The 21,857-nt window shown below is 44.7% G+C and overlaps 1 protein-coding gene and 1 long non-coding RNA gene across 3 annotated transcripts in view; one reads left to right on the forward strand and one right to left on the reverse strand.

Annotated features, from left to right (window-relative positions):
- Positions 1-344: 344 nt before the first annotated feature.
- On the forward strand, positions 345-8,266 carry LOC113258608 (uncharacterized). Its single transcript, XR_003317296.4, has 3 exons — positions 345-1,422; positions 3,502-3,615; positions 4,003-8,266. It is a non-coding gene; the product is annotated as an uncharacterized LOC113258608 (long non-coding RNA).
- A 1,637-nt stretch (positions 8,267-9,903) lies between these two features.
- Positions 9,904-21,857, reverse strand: part of TOP1 (DNA topoisomerase I) — an 88,783-nt gene continuing 76,829 nt past the window's right edge. For both annotated transcript variants that reach the window (XM_026503506.3, XM_057312525.1), the window contains 8 exons: positions 19,696-19,839; positions 18,632-18,817; positions 17,490-17,558; positions 16,796-16,910; positions 15,693-15,820; positions 12,619-12,713; positions 12,244-12,393; positions 9,904-11,200 (listed from right to left, as the gene is read on the reverse strand). In XM_026503506.3, the coding sequence (XP_026359291.1) occupies positions 11,098-11,200; positions 12,244-12,393; positions 12,619-12,713; positions 15,693-15,820; positions 16,796-16,910; positions 17,490-17,558; positions 18,632-18,817; positions 19,696-19,839 (990 nt within the window). In that variant the 3' untranslated portion in view covers positions 9,904-11,097. The remainder of the gene's footprint in view (positions 11,201-12,243; positions 12,394-12,618; positions 12,714-15,692; positions 15,821-16,795; positions 16,911-17,489; positions 17,559-18,631; positions 18,818-19,695; positions 19,840-21,857) is intronic.

Raw genomic sequence — 21,857 nt, forward strand, 5'->3', positions numbered from 1 at the left:
CCCTTTCCTCAACCCGGCTCCCCGCGCGGCGGCCGGGAGAAGAGGCGAGGGTGCAGAGCGCCCCCAGGCCCGCCGGCCAAACCCGGTTACCTGGGCGGGCTGCCCGGCGGAGGAAGCCAGCCAGGCCAGGCCCGGCCGCCTCACACCCGCGGCGGCGGCAGCGGCGGCGGCGGTGGCGGAGGCGGGTCCTCTGAGCGCCTTCTCCGGGGAGGGGCGGGGGCGGAGCAGCCTGCGGATTGGCCGGCGGGCTCTGATGGACAGCAGGCCTGTCCCGCCCCTCCCTTTCGGCTGCGCAGGGCTGGCCCTCAGGCCGCTCCTGCGACGGCCCGACCCCTGTCCGTCCATCCCCTGCGGCCAGTGTGGCCTTCTACGGACCCGTCATTCGGAGAAGCCCCCAGGCCTAAGCGTCCCCTGTAGGGCCTTTAGACGTGTGGCCCCCGGTGGCCTCCATCTCTGTGGCTTCTCATCAGCCACTGCCCGCCCCATCTCACGCTCCGCCTCCACGCGCCCCTCTTGCAAATGCTCTCCGGAGCTTTGGTTTTCGTGGCCTAACTCCCTGTGTTTTCCTCCTGCCTCACAGGCCGCTGCCTTTCGGTCGGTCCCAGAAGCTTCTCTTCCTCTGGGCTGGGTCCTGAGCTAGTTCCTAAGGCGACCCGACCTTTCGCGTGGCTTCACCCCCAGACCCAGGCATCCGTAGCGCCAAATCTGTATCTCCCCTTCATCCCACTGTCGGTTCCACGCCCCCACTTACCACGAGCGTCTCACCTCCCTCCTCAAACTGCTCTTCCCACAGTGTCCACTTTCTCGGAACACGGCACTAAGTCTTCTAAGGTGCTTGGGCCAAAACCGTTGGAGGTAGCCTTGATTCCTCTGTCGGCCTCAACCACCCAGCAAATCTAGCAAGGCCTGTTTGCTCTACCGTTGACTATCTCCACTTCACCCACAAGCCTGACGTCCATCTTTTCTCATCCAGCCTATTTACTCTTCCTGATCTTGACTGCATCTATTCTTCATGCTTTAATCTTTGAAAAGAAATTAAATCGCAATCCCCTACCTCTGGCCTCAAACCCATCATGACTTCCTATTGCACTTAACATCCATACTCCCTCCGATCCCAACTGGTCCTGTATAGTCAGGCCCCTTTTTCTCCCAGTTTGTCTGTACTACCTCCCCTTCACTCTCCATGCTCCAGCCACAAGGCCTTTTAGTGGTTACTTGAATAATTCACTCTGTCTTCCTGAAGCCATTCCGTAGACTTGCCCCTGCAGCGTAGCTGCCCCGGTCACAAACGGAAGACACCTGTGGTCACAGTGGAGCCGGTCTGACAGATGTCGAGTCAAGCAAAGCAAGGCAACTTCAGAGGCCAGAGGCCCAGCAGAGCACACAGCTGATGCCAGAGAAAGATCCAAGTTTCTGGAATTTGTGAGTATATGAGTGTGTGCTCAGACAACCTACCCAGCTGGGTGGTGACTACTGTCTGGGGCTGCCTCTGACTTTGTCTTGCTGCAGTGGTAACTTGTGTGGGTTTGTGTTTAGATTCCCTCAAGTGTGGCCCCTAGGAAGCTGAGAATCCAGCATGAAGCTGAGAAATTTTGTAGGCTTCAGCCACCTGGGGGAGGTGGACTGATTGAGATGGACTGCCACCTAGTGCCCACCCTTTAAAGTGGGAGGGAGGGCACTAGAGTTGACCCAGTGCCTGCCCTAGCGCTACAAGGCTTACAGGTGTGGTCACACCTGATCCTCATAATTACTTTATTTATTTATTTATTTATTTATTTATTTATTTTATTTGACAGAAAGAGACAGCCAGTGAGAGAGGGAACATGAGCAGGGGGAGTGGGAGAGAGGAAGAAGCAGGCTCCCAGGGCAGGAGCCTGATGCGGGGCTCGATCCCAGAATGCTGGGATCACGCCCTGAGCTGAAGGCAGACGCCTAACGACTGAGCCACCCAGGTGCCCCCCTCATAATTACCTTCTAATTGGGGATCATTGTCCCCATTTACTGATGAGGAAAGGAACCTGAGATTCAGATAAGTTCTACAACTTGCCCCAAGACCACATAAGTAACAAGTGGGAATTTGAACTCAGGTCTGTCATGAGTCCATGCATTTTTTTGCTTTATAAGAGAGCCTTAAGTAGGTCCTGGTGGTCAGCAGTCAGTGGGCACAGAGGCTAGCTGGCTAGTCAGTACAGGTGAGGGGAGGCCCTGAGCATGGCTGGCCCTGGGCACAGGGAACTTTCACAGAACGTGAGTGCTCATAGAGTATGGCTTGGGCTGCCTTGGGCTTAAAGTGGTGCTGCCCCTGAGCTGCCCTGTGCTGGGCCTTAGTACCCTGGGTTCGTAGAGAAAGAGAAATCCAGCACCAACCCTCCAGGAATTCAGACATTAAACAGATAAACAGTGTGATGTAGGGACAGGATGGCAGGTAGGAAGGAAGAGCACAGAGGGCTACGAGATAAAACATGAGGGACACTTACTTTCACTCTCTCTTAGTAGAAGAGGAAGGCCTCTCTAGGACTCAGCAGCGGTCTACAGGATGTGAGTAGCTGGCCAGGTGAATTATTAGAGGTGGGTTGGAGGAAAGTACTTTCCAGTCAGAGGTAACAACATGTACAAAGGCCCTCAGGCCAGAAAGAGCTTAATGAGTGTAGGGCTAAGAAGGCTAAAGTTTACTAATCGAGGGGGGGCACGGCAGGTATGAAGCCAGGAAGACAGGTGGGGACTGAGTGGGGCCTCTCCCTGCTTATCTGATCTTGTCCATTTGTCCTGGGCACCGCCTCCTAAGTGCTACAGTCCTCGTTGAGCTTCTTGTTTTGACTTGGGCAGCCTGCAGGCTGTGATACACTTTTAAAATCTCTGTTTCTCCATTTTCTGAGAGCTTCCTAGCACACAGACCATGCTTCCTTGCTTTTGCTTTTGCCTCCAGGGCCAGGCCCCCAGGGGTTCCAGAAATCTCTGTCAACAGGAGCTCATATTTTCAGTCTGCTGCCAGGCCCTTAATCAGAAAAAAGGCCCCATTTCCTCCTGGGACTTCTGAGCTCACATCTCAGGCCTCAGGTGCCTCCCTCCACCAAAAGAGATTCAGGAAAAGCAGGGCATGCAGAGGGTGTGGCTGGTTTGGGCTTCCCCCAGCTCAGCATATATATGGGTACGTGGGTGTTACTGGCAAAGCGTGCAGCTGCGCTGGCTTGGAGGGAGCAGCCCAGAACCCACACAAGACACACGCCCTGACATCACCCAGGCTAGCCCTGCTTGGGTCTATTTCTGTCAGCACTCGTGCTTCAACATGCCGCAGCCCACACCATACCAGGTGTGTCTGGATTCTGGGTAAGGGTCCCAGCTCAGATGCCCCTCTGGCCCTGACTTCATAGGTGTTTATTTACCGAACACTTAGAACAGCACTTGGCATATAGTAAGTCCTATATAACTGCTTTACCCACATTGCTCATTTACTTATTACAGCACTATGAGATAAGTATTCTTATTATTTCCAATCTACAGATGGAAAAACTGAGGCACAGATAGATTAAAAGACGTGGACACACAGCTGAGAGATGGGATTCAAACTCAGGCAGCCTGGCTCCAGAGTCAATGCTAATGTTGCCTCCCGTGTAGGTATGAACTATTTTGTTGTGTATTCTCACCCCTTTCCGTAATACCCCTACCTGACGTGTTTTCTATTTTTAGTTATAGATCTTCCTTGCTTTATGATGGGGTTACATCCCAATAAACCCATCATAAGTTGAAAATACAGTAAGTCGAAAATGCATTTACTGTGCCTGACCTACTGAACATCATAGCTTAGCCTAGCCTACCTTAAATGTACTCAGAATACTAACATTAGCCTACAGTTGGGCAAAATCACCTAACACAAAGCCTGTTCTATAATAAAGTGTCGAATGTCTCATGTAATTTACTGAATACTGTAGTGAAAAACAGAATGGTTGTACGGGTGCAGAGTGGTTGTAAGTGTATGGGTTATTTACCTTCTTAATTACATAGCTGATTGGGAGTCATGGTCGCTGCCCAGCATCACAAGAGAGGATCGCACTGCATATGGCTAACCAGGAAAAGATCAAAATCCAAAGTACAGTTTCTACTGAACGCATATCACTTTTGCATCATCGTTGAGCTGAAAAATCGTGAGTCAAACTATCATAAATCAGGGGCCATCTGTATTTGGTTAAATGTCACAGATTAGGTTCTTTGGGAAGCAGACTCTGTGGCAGAGGGTAGTGTGTAGAATGCTTGATAGGGAGGGCTGTTGGGATCAACACTGTGGAAGAGAGAGAAGGAAACAGGAGAGGGCCGAGGGAGAAGTTAAACTATGATGCAGTCCTGGCGACAGCCTCAGCCAACTGCCAGGGAGCGCTGTTGTCTGGTGTTGGCTTGAAATGGCTGGGCCTGCGTAATCCCACTTCAATCAGCCCTGGGAAGAGCACAGCCTCAGTCACGTGGCTTTCTGGAACTGAGGCGATCTCTGAGGGCTGACAGGTCTCCCAGAAGTTGGGGCAACAGGGGCTTCCTTGAAGGAGAATCTCAGTGGCTCATTGCTGTGCCCGCCTCATATGTATTCCTTTCCAGTCCTTTAAAAAGGTTTAGAGTATTTAAAACAAAGGACAAAAATATTGCACTGTAGAATTGGAATAGGCTACTATAAGAAGGAGGAATATAATGTAGTTAGTATGGGTTAACACGACTGCTGTTACTGAGAATCAAATGTGGCTGAACTTCCTGGTAGCCAAAGCAAAAACTTCTTATTCTGTTAACTGATTCCCTGGGGGAGAAAAATTGTCTTGGGGTTAAATTATAAAAGAAGTTTCTCATATGGACACTTATTTGATTGAGATAGAGGAGAACGTTCCCAACAGATATGCAGTTTTCATTTGTTCCCCGTAATGACCCTGCATGAATATAGAAGGGATAATATAAAAGTACAGTTCAATGAAGCCCCTTCCACAACTGAAAGGCAGAGTTATAGACTTATAGTCTTGTTTACTCACATAAAACTTTATCTTTTTTTCTTTAAAACTGTTCTTTAAAATTTTTGTTTGGTAGTTTCTTAATGTTAGGTGACTGACCAGCTCATCTGAGTTTGAGCAGGCTAACCTGTACCTCCGTACACAGCTGGTACTTAATACTCACCTCAATGCACCTTGAGCTCCACCCCACAACCTGCAGTTCAGGCTCTTAACATCTGGCCCCAATATCTATCTATGGCTCCAACTTAGTTGTTGGATCTCATGCTGCTGCTGCTGCTTTTTTTTTTTTTTTAAGATTTTATTTATTTGAAAGAGAGAGAAAGAACGAGCATGGGGAGGGGCAGACTCCCCGATAGTGGAGAGCCCAACGTGGGGCTTGATCCCATGGCCTGAAGCTGAAGTCAGACGCTTGAATGACTGAGCCACCCAGGCGCCCCGGGAATGTTCAACACGCTTTTTAGGTCCTGTTTTCCTGCTTCCCTCCGGACCTGGGATGGACTCTCAGCCCCTCCAGAGCCTCATGTTTTCTGTCACTCAAGGCAAAACCAGGCCTGCCCCAGCCACTGCAAGAACTCTGCTCTCTCTGCAGACTCTACTTCCCCTTTGCTGATGGGCTCTTAAGAGTGGGCCCCAGATGTACCTTGTTCAGGGAGGTGGCAGGGATCCTGTAATTGCTTCACTTTAGTAAGAGAGGGGGCAAGCCCTTGCTAGCCACTGGCCCGGACCCAGGCTGACCTGCTGTTTTTCTGCTTTCTCTTCTGTTCTTCTAACAAACTCTCCTGATGCTCCTCTACGGTAGTAAGACAGTGGAGATGAATCAGACCAAGTTCTCACTTCACTTGCGGGTAGAGAAATGCCAACAGACATTTGTCAACAGATGACAATTCAGTGCAAGAAGGGCCCATGGAGCACTGAGAAGAGATGTGATGGTAGAGGTTAAGTGAGAGATCATGTATATGCCTGAAGATATGGCAACTCCCAGTATAAGGTGATCACTTGTTTTTGCAATAAGGACGTTCCAGATGTTCTGCGGCTTCTTTACAACTAAAATAGAAACATTTTTAGAGACGCATGATTCAGATGGCCAATATAACAGTTTATTTAGTTATGTAAACATATACTAAATCACATATTATTTAAAACAGTATATTAATTTATGAATATTTATTTTTCCCCGCTCTCACATTTGCGGTAATAAACTTATGTTCGAACTCTCTATGAATATTTGATTTCTATGTAGTTGTCACCAGGTGAGCTACTTTGAGTCATCTAATATAATTTCTGAAGGCACATCACCTTCACTGCTTTCTAAATTGTTTGAGTACTTTTGAAAAATCGGCTTGACTGAGGAATAACTTACATATTAAAAAAAAAAAATGGTGAGCTTTGACGAATGTATGCCCTCATGTAACCTCTACCCAATCAAGGTACAGAACATTTCCATCACCCTGGTTTCTCAGTGCCCCTTTTGTAGTCAGTCTCCCCTGCCCTCCCGTCCAGCAATCACTAACGTACTTTCCATCACTCCAGAGTAGTTTTTGCCTATTCTAGAATTTCACATAAATGGAATCAAGGAGTATGTAACCGTGGTCTATGTTCAGTATGTTTTTGAGACTCATTCGTGTTGTTGAAAATACTTTTCGAGTCAGTATGTGATGCTATTACTAGAAATTTTAATCTAAGCATAATTATCTTTTGTGACATTAAAACAGCTTTCTTTTCATTTCTCCCATAGGTATATATTAATGACCTGCATAATAACTACTTACTGTATTGCATTAAAAATTTTATGGAAAATTTCAAATGTATGTAAGTGTAGACAAGAGAGTACAGTGAACTTCCTTGTACCCATCAGCCAGCTTCAATTATGAATTGATGGGCACTCTTGTTTCATGTCAAACTCCACCCACTAACCCCTTCCATATTATTTTGACACAAATTTTAAGTGTGTATGTGTATAGATAGATAGATAGATCTTCATACCATTACCAAGCCTAAAAAAAAACAATGCTGTCTTGCTATTAAAGTGTCCTTTAAGAGGCTTGTTTATATGTAATACTTGGGATTGTGAGAAATAATTACTAAGTCTGTGGTAAATTTCTTTGCTTCGTTTACTGATTTTGTCAGGGGACTACTTATAATCGTCCAAAACTAGCTTGACTGAGGTCATTTCAGGGTAATGTCTTTTTTCCAAAAAGTGCTTTTTGGTTCAAAACAAGGTGAGAGAGCATCCCGTTATATGAGGGATTTTGTAAAGACTGAAATGTAAGTAAACTCTTTTTTGAGTAAAAAAAATTTTATGAAGATTTTTGTGGGAGAAATACCTATATTTGGTGTATACGGCATTTAGGAGGTGATTTCAGAGTTGGTAATTTACTGGATGTGGAGGTAAGAGAAAGAAAGGAGCAAGGGGCAGAGTGAATGGTGGTGCCTTTCCCTGAGATGTGAAATAGCCCAGTGGCTGCAGAGTAGTTGGTCCTGAGCTCAGTTCCAGAGATTTGAGATTGAGTAGCTTGGGGACCTCCCCTGCAGCTCCAGCATGGGTCTGGAGCTCAGGAAAGGGGTCTAGTCTGGAGGTGGAGGTCTGGGAGCCGTCGCCCTCTGTGCAAATGAAATCCACTAGGCCCAATTCTTCTGTGCAGAGGAGAGAGCCACAGCAGCCAGGACCTGAGAGGGGAAATGACCAAGACGCAGCAGCCTGAGAGAGACAGGAGTAAACCCAGGAGAGGGTGCCATCATGGAAACTAGAGAGACGTGCTTGGAGAGGGGAGTACTCACATGTTGTACCACTCCATTTGTGTGTGATGTCCACCAGAGAACATAAATTTATAGAGAAAGTAGATTAGTGGAGGCTGGAGGTGGGAGTGGGGATTAACTTGAAGTGGGCACAAGGGATCTTACTGGGGAGGATGATATACTAAAACGGATTTATGGTGATGGCCATAGCCCTCAGTAGTTACTAAAAATACACTTGGAATGGGTGGATTTTATGATAGGTCAAGTGTTTTCAATAGAGCTATTAAATGGAAGAGTGGTTAAGTGTCTAGTGCCAAAAAGAACTTAAAGATACACAATGCAGAGCCCATTTATTGGTTTGGTCACACTTCTTTGGTGACTGTGGTCAGAATGGAGGGGGGATTCGGGGTCAAGGTGGGATAGAAGCTGGTTGCAGTGGGTGGAGGCATGACCCGGAAGGGCGGATGACTCACTCCAGGCACTTCTATGTAAAATGGGAGACGGAGGGGTAGTGGCTGGGAACAGCTGGGAGTTGTGAGACTTTTTTTTTTCATTTTTTAAATGTGACATAGGCCTAAGGTGGATTTGACAAGAGAATGGACGGGAGCTGCTGAGCAGATGCAGGGGGTAAGGGAAAGAGGAGCCAAGCAAGCCCCCAGATACCTGGCACATGGAAGCCATCCTGATTTGCCCACAGCTGGACTTGAACATCACAGAAGAGCCCCTTAGGAGTTTTTCAGACTCTACATATCAGGCTTCTGCTTCTGGACAAGGCTGGAAGTGTGAAGAGGGAACCAACCTACTGGAGGAGTAAGCGAGGGGTGGGTTTCTCCCAGCTCCGTGCTCAAGCATTTTTCAGGGCCTGTCCCATCTGGCCGTCACCTACCTGTCCAACCTCTTTCCTCATCCCCACTGGCCAGGTCAGCTTCCCATCCTCTGCTCTCCCAGGTCTGCCACCACCAAGAGTGCCCTTCACAATCATTCTTGACCAGGATCTAGTTGCCGTGCCCCTGCCCTCAGAGGATTTGTAGGAAGATCCCTGCTGGGAAAGGTAGGCATGAGTTTCTCCTCATCAGTAAAATCTTATGCCTCCAAGGCCTCCTGTCCCTAATTTCTAGTTCTGGACCAAGGGTTGTCCCCTGGTTGTGGACAGTCCTGCTCAGGTCCCAAACCTCAGGTCCAAATTCTCATCACCCACCCCCCAGCCATGAAGTGTATCATTTCAAGAGCCTCTGTGTTGCCATTCTTTATGTTCAATGGTTTAGCTACCTCAACACCACAGAATTTACAAAACTTGGCTGTAATTTGCTCCAAAGCACTGATGGCTACATAACCTCCTTTATTCCCTGGCATGAATGCTCCCTCCCTCACTGGCCAATGAAATGCAGGCTGCCAAGAAGGACCTTCCAGGGTTCTCTTCAGTGGGCCAGCACCAGCCCAGCCCCCAGCCCCAGGGAGTTAAGAGACCATCAAGGAGATGGCTCTCCTCCCAGAACATACCTGTGCATGCTAGCAAGTCAGAGGGCCTAGGGCTAAGTGACCAATTCTGACCACTGGCCTTCCTGCTCCGTTTGGCCAGGATAACTCACCCTTCACCCACTCACCATTTTTGAATGGACCCTACCAACATGGGTACAGGAGCCCTGGGGAGTGGTCTTAGACCACTCTCTTTTTCAATTAACCAGTCAACACAGGGAGTCTACATTTGGGCTTCTGGGATCCAGTGAGTACTGGATTAGAAATTGGCTTAGTTCCCTGAATTCCTGCCTTCCTGACTGTAAGCTTAGCCACACAAGCAAACCCAAACCAGCTCCCTGCTGCTTCTGGCCAGCACACATGGAAGTGGAGAATCTGCCTCCCAAATACATGCGTTCCATCTTGCTCAATAAACATTACCTACCCTAGGCTCCACAGAATTGTACCCCACCTGTTCTTATAGATTTTCTATATCCTCCCTCACTTCCTGGGCCTGCTTTTATTAGAGGATGTGGACTTTGGCTCCCCTCTGACCCACATCCACAGCAGGACAGATGCAGCCCCTTCCAGGCCCAGCCCAGCCCCAGCTCCTGGGGAGGGAGCCACCCTTGCTGAGCTGAACAGTGAGACCACATCCCACACAGAGTCCCAGCCCTGTAGCCCCGGTCAGGCCTGGGACCCTGGGGGTAACAGAAAAGCAGACACTAGGTTTCCGTTAAGTTGTAGGAATTTATTTTAAATAACCTACAGTTGATTAAAAGGGAATTCATGATAAAAATAGAAGATACTTGAGGAAAGATGTGGGAAATGGATTCTGCACACACGCTAAACTAACAATGCCTCTAAAACTAATGATTATAGCAAAAAATGTCTTCACATTAAAATTCTGCTTTTTATGTTTTTTTTTCCATTTTTTACACAATTACAAAAGAAAAAATAAAAGCCCTAAATTCTTGATTATTTTTCCTTTTTTGGACCAAATACTCATTTTCCTCTAAATTATTGACTTGTGGAACTTTTTACACAATAAAATCTTTCAAGTGAAAGACTGGGTTTAAAATGAAAAAGATGGATACCTGAAGGGTACAGAGAATGCTCAGAACAAAGGATGATGGGAAAATGGTTTCAGTCACTGATTATTTCATTATCTTTAGACTCACTCAACCCCTCATCCCTCCCCAACCCCAATCTACACGATCTTTAAGATCAAGAAAAAGGTTTAAATATTTTAAAATAATTAAAAAGAAATAAAAATTCACATTTAAAAAGGAACACTCAAGTCAGGAAATATTTTCCCATCATGCTTTTCTGTGAATAGGTGTCTGAACCAAAACACTGCCGATGTCACGACTGCTTCAAGTTTAATGAAAATTGATTCCCATGACAATAGATAGTGACAACTCTCACTAACAGGTGCGCTGGGTTTTTGTTCTACTTAATTTTAAATTCCTGAAATGGGGGAAAGGGGAGGGAGTTTAGGAATTCATTTCTATTAAAATATAGAAGTTATTGCAAAACCCTAACTGTAAAAACGCACCAATATAATCGGACTTCGTATACAGTAGCTAAGAGAATCCAAATGCTTCAGTGAAACAGTGAATTTGCCTGGCAGAACTCTGACAAATTCCCATCCACTTGCTCTCTTGAAAATAAAAACAAAATTCAAAACAAATCATACAGCTAGAATTTTGATATCTGAAATATTTTTAAATAAGTTGTCCATAGGACAACTGGCTCAGCTCTCCCTTATAATATCTCCAGGTTTATCTTTTCTCAAAGATGTTGGTTTGTTAAGACTTGCCGCCTCTCTCCCTCAGGTGTGAGGGTAAGCAAGGCTCACAGTTTATCCATCTTCCCCAAACCACACTGTTCCTTTTCACAGAACCCTGCCCCTCAAGACTGGCTAGAACTCGTAGTCCTCATCAGCCATGTCGATAGCCCAGGCAAACTTCTCCCGCTGGGTTTTGTTGTAAATTTTCTCAATTGGGACCCCCCACTTCTTGCACCTGCACACAAAGGAGAAAGAGGAGGATTAGTGTCTCAGGTAGCAACAGCCCAGACCCAGGGTAGAGGGCTTGAATGTGCCTCCCACTTCATGTCCATCTGGTGAGAATGAATTTTAAGAGTATGCTGGACATATTCTAAGAGCATCACGTGCTCATTTAAATCATGAGAATGACCTCTAACAAAGTAGATGCTCCTACAGATGCACTAATGAAAAAGGTACACGTGAAAAAACCAAGAGAAGGAGCTGAGCAGTTTGCTTACATTCTCATGCAGCTAGAGCCATGGAGCTAAAACTGAACCCAAGCTGTCTGGCTTGAGTCCATGCTCTTAACCACTGAGCATACTGCCCCTCAAGCTAACCCAACCTCTAGCACCCAACAGGGCAAAGAGAGTAAAAAGGGTGCAAGAGTCGGGTGGAACCCCTGACCCAGAGGAGCAGGTGCCACTGAGATGGATTCTTCCACCTACACCTAGAACTCAATAAGCATCTTCAAAAAAGTAAAAGCCACTTATCTTGGATGTCATTCTAGGACTGTGAGGCAAGAGGGGACACAAATAGAGAATTTATCAGCCTTTGTTATAAGCTTCCTCTAACTCTGTAGGTTGCTGAGATCTATATTCTCATTTTTGTTTTTTTTCTGCTTGTTCCTTTCCTCCTTCACTTTTAAAAAAATTTTACTGAAAAGTTTTGTTCAAGTGTAGACAGATGGGCTCTTTTATAGCTTTCCTTTAATAAGGGCTAAGAATTCCCATTCTTGTCCTAAAGTTCCATAGAGGTAGGGGCTGCAAATGCCTTTTAAAAACAGACATACATTCCAAGGCAGTATAACATTACTGACCATTTAGGGTCATTCAGGATGTTCTAGTGCATCTGTAGTATGCATAGTAGAAAGGCAAGGGTTTCCCAAAGGATTTAAAGTGTGAAGTGCAGGAATGGCATGCGAAGGCCCACAATGCTCTTGAACCCCCTTCCTCCCCCCTCCCCCACTCCACCACCCTTTTCAAGCCAGCAGCTGGGACTCAAGAAGGGCTCAGTGCTTACCAAGCCACTGTGATCCTCGGGTCCAGATAATTGAGTTTGGAGGTTCCCAAAGCAATTTGTTTATTCTCTTCTCGGTCTGTGGCCTGCACTTCGAGTTTCATTAACTGCTCCTCCAGTCTCTGCACAGCCTTCTTCTTTGACTCTACCACCCTGGAAGAATGGAAGTCATTCAAGAACCAGGCCTAACCTCTGGACAAGAACACTGCAACCCCACCCTGCCATGCAGGGGCAGCAAAAGCAGGAAAGCCCTAAATACAGAGATTTCCAAAAGACACCACTCAGAAATCCTAGACAGGCTGGGGCCCCAAGGCCTCTGATACTGTCCCCACTTTTCTGTCAACCAAGCCCCAGCTTTGCACAACACCAGGTACATACTTCTTGGTCTTTGCATCCTTCAGGACCTTGGCATCAGCCTTAGCACTTTTCAGGTCTCTCCGGGCATCTGCTAACTGTTCCTTCTTGGCATCAATCTAGGTGAGGAAAAACAGTAAGGTTTAAGAAAATCAGCCCAGACAGCCCAGAGAGAAAAAAAGGCAGGCCCCACCAGAGATGAAACCAGAAGTTGTGTCCACTAGGCAGGCAGAGTGGCGTGCCAAGTAAAAACCCCCAGCGGTGGCTTCTTGAAGGCACAGGGCAGATGTCCAGTGACTGCTGAATTTGACTGCTATTTGGCCATTTATGTTTTTCACTGACCCCTCAAGAAATAAGTGATCCTTCTATAGGCAGTGACCCAGGACCCCCTCAATCCAGAAGCTCAGGCTAAAGAACCTGTCAGGACTGGGAACGTGCTAATCTTTCAGTCATAGGACACCTGGGAGGAGGGCTACAAATGAAAGCTGTTTGTCGAATGGATCCTGTGCCAGGGTGTAGCCTTCATTCTAAGAATACTACACGAGAGAACTCTTTATGAAGCTGAGACAGGATCCTTACAGCTACTGAACATAGCTCATTCCTCAGCTTCTGCCAGTACTCTGGGAAGGAGCCGCCAGCTTCTCAAGAAAAAAGGATGCACTGAAGAGAATACCTAAGGGACTTAAAATGGCAACTGAAATACTCAGGAAGCAAACAGCTCAGCCAATCTGTTCAAACCTATACATGGCATGCCTTGGCTTTAGCATTCTGTTTTTAAAAGAAGAGAGAGCTGAGATGGCAAGGAAACTGAAGTAGTTATCACTCAGAAACAGAGGTCTGAAAACATTTTTAGCTATGGAGCACTTTCTATAAAGGAAGAAAACAAGGGCAACTCCAGCCTTTCTTGCTTATAGAACCCTTGAAATACCTCTGGAAAACCCAAGTTCTTAGTTCCTGCTTAAGCACAGCAGCAGGCAACACCATGAAACCAGAGCCCGAAACAGTCAAGCTCATGCTGCTGGGGGCAGAACCTCAGACGTGCTATTGCCTTGCTAACCTGCGAGGTCAAGGGAACCTCTGCAGAGTAAATAAATACTTGCCTGATTCAACACACATTGGGCTGTTACTCTCAGCCTAGAATTGTCTGTTAGGTATACACAGACAGCCCAAGACTAGAAACAGAGGCCACCATTGTGAGAGAATCATTAAATGCATTTTACTATAAATGGCTTACTTCCAACATCTATGTTGTCCAAAGTCAAGCTGAAGAAATGGATTCTATATACAAAAGCATCACAGACACCACTAGCCAGATTCTTCTCAGGCTAGAAATGTAACAAACCACAATCTTTTAACCATTTCTGTGGATGCTAAATTGGCAGGCTGTTTCAAATTCTCTCAAAGCATCAAAGACTCCATTGATTCACTTGGCAAACAGGGGCGTGTGTTTGCTTTGTGGGCACACAGGAGAGGGTTCCTGGGCTTGGAGGGCTCGTCTGGCAGGCAGCCTGGGCTGCCCAAACAGTGGTTCCAGAGTAAGATCAACAAAATAACTCCTCATGCTCCAGGGAGGGGTAGTCTGAATTGGGTAAACAGCACCTGAATATTCATGCTTTTTATTTCTGGCTTGGAATAATAACATGGGGAGAATAAATGATACCAGATGACCATTTAATAGAGTTGCAGCAAATGGGAGCTGCTAGGAAGGGTGGCCTATAGGGTTCTTTGCCTGCCAACCATATGGTCTAAGGATCGGAGAGGTCTAGGGGTGTATATTCATTTACTGTGCACATATGCATCCCTTCAGGAAAACCAGATGGCTCCTGTAGCATGAACTGCAGCTTGTGGATATTTTTTGACCCAGATGTACTACTACAGGGTATTTCTCTTAAAGAAATTTCAATAGAAGGAAAACATGGTGGACCTGGAAATGTGTATGTAGCCTCACTGTATAGTAGCCATTTTTAACTCCATTTGTCCTAGTACAGAATTCTGTGAATGTGGATAGAAAGAATTACATCTGTAAGTTCACTAACCTCTATTTGAAATTCACCATTTCTTCTTCAATTATGAGTGTGGGCAACAAACCACAGTAACACCAGTAGTACCTAAGATTTCACCACCAATATATGTAGAGATATTTCCGTATCACTGTAATTATGGCAGAAACCTTGAAGTATCATTCACGTATTCATTACTATGCCTGAAATTTACAGTCATTATCAGACCCACCTTAAGATCTTACTTAATAAGGAAGCACATCACAGACTTTTTAAAATGTATTTGGTAAGTATATTCCAAAATAATTGGTCCTTTGTGACCCTGGGTGTCTGCTCTAGAGTGAAATACTGCAAATTCTATTGCGAGTTAGTGCACTGGAATAGGTTAGTTGTGTAGCTATTGCTAACACAGAAATACCAACCACCCAAATGTTTAGTGCCTTGTGGCTTACAACAAGTGCAGTACCAGGCAGAGTCATAGGGAGGAGGGCACATGGAGGAGGAACAGCATCTACTTGTTTGCATGTCAGTCTCTCCCTCTAGGGCAGCAACTCTGGCACAAAGCCAGTATTCAACAGACATTTGATGATGAGCTACATAAAAATATGATTCATGTGGAATGTGTAGAAATAAAAATAGTTGTGCCAGGATAAGGGGGCAATTAAAGATCACTGTTTCATCATCTTTTCGACTTGAAACAATCTAATTTGGAAATAGTTGTATTTCTGGGCTATGGCAAGGAATTGTAAAGACTCTCTCTATATCCATTATCCTCATTTATAATAAGGACAATAATTAGCAATATTTCAAAGAGGGTACATCAAACTTAGTTTTTCAAAACAGGAAGTGGCCAGTGCACGACTTCTGTTCACAGAATGGAGACTTCCTAAACAATGGGTACTGATACTCAGTATCTTGATGGGGATAACTCCTAGAATATTTCCATTTGTTTCTCTTTAGCATGGACTGTCTTCCAGAACAGACCTAGAACTGGCCTCCTCATATCCCAGCCCAGAAGGCCTCCAGTTTGCAGATTATCTGTCCACAGCAGATGGGGTTCCCTGAATTTTGCTACCCCTCCATCCAGACCTGCAGTACCTTAGACTGCAAGTTCATCATGGACTTCTCAAAAGTTTTGGGCGGTGCCCTCTGATGGTTACAAAGAATTGCAACAGCTCGGTTGGCACGGTTGTAAGATAGGATCTTTGCTGGGATGTTCTCATCCGCTGTGAAGAAAGAACAGGAGGGTAAAAGAGTCAGTATGTATACATGAGAAGAATACACAACATGCTTCCCCGACGCTTCTCCCTCATGACTTTGCTGGCCCTCATCCCACTCTGATGATCCAGTTCTCCCAAGACACAAGGTCAAAACCTGAGAGTCAAGAGTCATCTTCTGTTTGTCTCAAAGGCTGCCTCCCCCACCTAGCCACCCAATGTAACCTGAAGAAAATGTGGAATTGGGACAGAAAAGGTCTGTAGAGGAGGGTAAGACAAAAGGATCACAAGTTTTACATTTTAAAACCACAAGGCAGTTTATCTGTTTTACAAAGAAAACTTAAAAGCATGAGGAATATTTTACTTATGTCACATGGCATCTTTTATCCCACCCTAAAATACTGACTCTCAAAATATCCTCTTTGGATTTTCCAGCTCATATTCTAAGGCCATTTGACATACTTACAGAGGACAGGGGGAATTTACCAATGACTGGGCTCTAGGAAAAAAACCTGTGGATCTTGGTTGTACCTTCTGCACCTAGTTTTTAGGAGAATATTACATACTATCTTAAGAAGGAAAAGTGACAGAAACCTCAGGGGAAGGATGTGCTCCTATTTTTAAAAAATAACCATGACAACCTTATTCTCTCCAATTTAACCAAACATCATAGCACTATGTCTTCACCTGTGAGTTTTCAAATAACACACATATAAAACATCAAATGTAAGCATTTTCAAAGCAGATAGAAAGCTTCTGTCGGCATTCCATGAAGATTAATTTTGAAGTTGGGGTAGGAAGAGGGAAACTGCATTGACTTTATGTTTATACAACTAAGCCTCGGCTCTCTATTAGAGGTATGGAAGGAAAAGTTTCCAGTCATAAAGTTAAGGGGAAAAAGCAGAATAGATCTAGGATTTAACTGAGCAAGGGCAATGGACATACCAGGAAGGGTGCAGGCCCGTCTGGCCAAGCAGTACTTACGGGCTGTGAGTTCTTTTAACTGTTGCTGTAGCGTGATGGAGGCATTGTAGGTACGGAATACCTTGGCTGTCAAGCCCTCCATGAGATCTTGAAGATGCTTATTTAGAATACCAGTCTGGAGGAGACAAAGCACAGAGAGGATACTGGGATTTAGGCAAAAGCCATACCACTCTGACCCTTCTGGCGAGCTCTAGGACATTTATGCCAGTGTAATCTCAATTTTGCCAAGTTTACGGCCCTGCCAGTGGGAAGTCACAAAAAGAGAGAGAGAGAGAGAGAGAGAGAGAGAGAGAGAGAAAAGAATTCCAAAACATAGGCTTGCATGATACCTCCCTATATGAAGTACTTTAATCTTAAGCAGGCCAATAAAGCAATGTTGTCCTTCCCTATTAAGATTTTCCCTGATAAGATATCAGGGAGAGGCCTTCAGTCTCCAGCGGCAATGGCTGGGCATCCAGCCAAGAGAAGACTCTGCAAGAGCCACAAGAGAATAAAAGGCAGGGTTTGTCCCCCTGTCTCAGGGCTTTGGTCATGGATTCACTGTGTGCCTACGGGAGGAAGAGTGTATATAGGATGCCACAGGACAGACTGAAGGGAGAGTCCAAGTCACCCCCAGGCAAACCTCTCCTTTAGGAGCTTGTGAGGAGGCTCTGGCTGGGCCCCTCCTTCAACCCAGTGCACTCTGTCCACTCACATTGAGTCTATCAAAAAGATCATCCTCAGGCTGTTTGTTCTCCATAAATAGCTGTAAGTTCTTAAAAACCTAAAAGAAATAAGTAGAACCTATTATTTAAAAAGTCTTTACTTTGGAAATAATTGCAAGTTTACAAAAACTTGAAAATAAAAAAGCCCAAGGCACACCCACATCCTTTACCAGGTTCACCAATCATTAATATTTTACACATCATTCACTTTGCACAGTACATGTCTGCCTCACTTCCCTCTACATACGTGTGTGTTTACACGTAGCTATTCGTCCTGAACCATTTATGGTTACTTGTATTATATATAGCCCTTTACCCCTAAATATCTCATGTATTTCCTAAGAATTTCTATATAGATACTCCCTTACATACATACAGTACTTAGCAGCTTCATAAATTTACATGCATATATACTTTATAATCTACTGTTCATATTCCAATTTGGTCAGCTGACCTAATGATGTCCTCTACCTCCCCAGGATGGAACCCAATCTAAGGTGAGGTATTTCATTTAGTTGTCATGTCTCTTTAGCCTTGTTTAGTATGGACCACTGCCACAGCTAGCAAAACCTAATGACTGATTAAACATCAGACTGTTAAAGGGCTGGATTATGGAGGCCTGGCACCCTGTAGGTCTCTGGTTCAAGCCCAATACTCGGGGGGAAACATGGAGCTGCAGTGCCCTCTTTGGCCATGGGCTCAGAGATCTGGGGACGAAAGGGCTACTGTTCTCAGTCAAGAGTTGGGGAGAGGTTGAAGCAAAGCTATGAAAATGACAATGTGCAACATGACCATGGGGTACTGAAACGTGGTTGAATCATTACAATAAGGTGAGTTAAATCTTATGCTGAAATTTGCCATGAGGGCCAACTCTCTACAGCATGTTCTGTTGAATATTACTATAGGACATGGCACCCCCATCTCCAGGAAGGTGTAGCATGCGGTGGTGGGTGAGGGAGAGGGACTAAAGGGAGATGTCATGGGACATCCAACAACACCTCTCCCCTCTCTTTCAAATCATTTTCCTAGTGTCCAGCAAAGTGAAGAGCATACAAAGAGCACTCAATAAATGTTGAATGAATGAAAGAAAGAAAAAAAAAAAGGTCAGAGAGCAAAGGCCACAGTAACTTACTCGTTTCTCAACAGGGACTTTGTTATAGTATCTGATTGAGTCCTTCCCAAGGAAGTCAAACTCTACCACGTATTCCTGACCATCCAACTCTGGGTGCAGATTGATATGCTCCACACGAAGTGAGCAGCAACCCACAGTGTCCGCTGTTTCTCCTTCCTCCTTCTCATTGCCTGCTCTCAGAGCAAGCTGTCCAGGGAGAGATGGAAAAATGACAGCAAATGAAATAACTTAAATCTCATAGGATCTAGGAAACCCGAACCAGAAGTCTCCCAACTCTCTCTGGAGACAGAGCATCAGTCTGCAAGGCTTGGGAATTCTGGACTCTACACCGTTGCTTCTTCCTCTATAAAATGAAGTATGGAGAATCATAGTGATATTATCCTTTCTCAGAAAACCAAGCTTCTCCCTCCTCTGTTCTCTCAAATGGGGATGGAGGAAAGGCAGATTTTTTTTTTTTTTTTTAAATAAAGCAAAAAATCGAAGGAGTATTCCCATTCTGGGTAATCAAACTCAATAGTCTCTTAATTTTGCTCAATTTTTGAGACAATTCAGAATTTGTGCTAAGCAGAGCAAAACTGGGAAAAAACCCAAAATCTTCAAAAAGGTACTGACAAACTGATCTCCTCTAGAACATTGTCCTTCAAACTGTAGTTGTGATACATTAATGGATTGTTTAACCAATTTTAAGGGTTATAAATCATCCTTTAAAAAAAAACAAGAAACAGAATTTAAAATGTCAGAATTTATCACTCAAAGAAAGGCTAAACATTGTTTTGTGCAACTTTTATTTCAGTTACACATAAATACAAATATATTTATGTCTATTGGGTCACGATGTAAAATAAATTTTTTTTGGTGGCTTATAGTCAAAAAGAGTTTGAAAACATCATAGTATTTCTGGCAGATTCAGATTCGGACAGCAGCAGACTCCGAATGCCTCCACCTTCCTTACTGGACCAGAGACTGGTGCTTCTCCAGTTCTAACACAAGGCCTGGAGGAGTAAACAATCCCAACATCTTTGATAAGCTGAACATATCAGGCAATGTGACAGGAAGATGCTCACCTTGTCGATGAAGTACAGAGCTACAGCTCTCTGCCGGACTTTCATTTCTTTGGACTTCCAGTCTTCTCGATACTGGTTCCGGATCTTGTCCACGCACTTCTTCAGTCGCCGAGCGGTCTCATATTTCTGCCAGTCTTTCTCACCCTGCAAAGACCCAACCCCAAATGTGGATTGCTTAGGGACAGCAGAGGAAAAATAGACTTTGAATATCTAAGTTCAGAGCTCTGAACCAAAAAGAAGGAACCTGAGCTGAAGCAAGGCAGAAAAAGAAGAGTACTGAAGAGAAATTTTAGAGCATCTAACCTGATGAGAACTCATGCTGTCCCCTTTCACTGTCAAGCCCAAATGGCTCCTGTCTAATCGCTAAGAAAGCTTCTGGCTTTCATTCTGTAAAATGTTTATATTCTTGGGAAAAGCCCACATGGCACATCGAAAAAGTGACTTCTGTCAATACAAAGGCTATAAACATCCCCATTCCCATATCAGCATCACTACTCTGCTGTGGAGTCTGTGACCCAATAGCAGTTTTCTGCTAGGACTGAATTTCATTAAATCCAAGACAACCATTCAGTTTGATGGACTGTCAGGGAAAGCAGAACCAAAGATGACAACACATAATTACTAAGAAACACAAAGACTTCCAGGAACAGTGGTAATTATTCACCATTTTCTAACTTCTGCATTTAAAAGTATTCTTGATTAGATTGAGGGAAACAGTTACTGGGAAGACTTTTTTTTTTTTTTTTTAACATTAGAGTTTTTGCTACAAGGTTTAAAAACTGATTCTAATGCCAATGAAGTATTTTTAAAATGGTATGAAATGACTGAATCTAATCAACAGTGACAGAAGATTATTTCTCCTACCATGTTGAATGGAAACAGATTCACAAGCAAGGACTGATACTAATGTTAAGTGCGAAAGGTAAGAAAGGAAAAAAAAAAATTCATGAAATCCCAAAAGGGGCAGGGAGTATTCTAAGGCCTAAAACAAGAGTATATGACATGAATAGAGGGATGGAATTTAAGAACCCAAGAATCTCAGCTCTTAATTCCCCCAACCACAACAAGAGAAAGGGGTAGTGATTTCTACCCACATGTGCCTAGTTCCCACCTGACACGGGACATGTGGTCCTTGAAGCATAAGAACTGTGGTCAAGGTAACTAGCCTTCTGAGCATGCAGGAAAGTGGGCTATGTGAAACCAAGAAATACCTTCTACTTTTAGATCTAACAAGGCTCAGAAATGCAAGCTTACCCTGGTACGCTAAGGATTCATCAGCACTCTCCCACAACTGTGTGTGGCCAAGTTGTATGTACTTGTTTGGCTACAAAACAAGAGGTTCAGTAACTACTTGTTGCTGTGGGTGGGCGATTTAGCAGTTGGTGACACAATATCTAAGAAGAAATATCTAAGTTCTATTTCCTGACAATGGGAAACTGAAAATTTCTCACTGATTTTTCTAAGTACATATTGATATTTAAGAGGGTGAAGAGAAAGGTGTGATACCAGCTGTCCTCATGTACAAGTCAATAATAAATTTCCATGACAATCATGCCCCCCCCATACACACACACATGCAAGATTAGACAAGAAAGACTAATCTTCAGTATTACAGTCTCTAGCTCAGGAGTGGGCTCTTGGTCATCACTAAAGCACACAGGCCTACCAAAGCCTGACTCCAAGTCTTCAAAGTCCCAAATTGCACAGTTCCTTAGTCATGCCACTGGAAACAAGGTTTAGAAAAACCCAACAAATAAATCATTCACAGAGGATACCACAAAACCAACTTTTCTTCACCGGCTGGCTGGGCTCTTGACACAAGGACCCAGGATTCTCTCAAATAAGGATACAGAGATGGGGCCAGGGGCAGAAGCCACCTTGTCTAGGTATAGGGGAAGGCTGGCCTCCAGGAAGTACGCTTATCCCTGCTGCCTTCAGTTTCTCTAAACAGAATCCAGACAGTTAAGTGCACTTGAACAAGCTTTCTCAGACTACTAGAAGATAAAATACCCATTTCAGTCTTCCAGACAAGGTCTTCATCAAAACCAACTCAGTAAAACAAGGTGACTACTATAGGGGGACTGCCTTTAGGCCCTTCCCATCTTCCCCTATCCAAACTGGATAGAATCTAATTTGGTTTAGTTAAAAAGGACATTCTTTGA

The sequence above is a fragment of the Ursus arctos genome, unplaced genomic scaffold (genome assembly GCF_023065955.2).
Source record: "Ursus arctos isolate Adak ecotype North America unplaced genomic scaffold, UrsArc2.0 scaffold_16, whole genome shotgun sequence".
NCBI classification, from domain to species: domain Eukaryota; kingdom Metazoa; phylum Chordata; class Mammalia; order Carnivora; family Ursidae; genus Ursus; species Ursus arctos.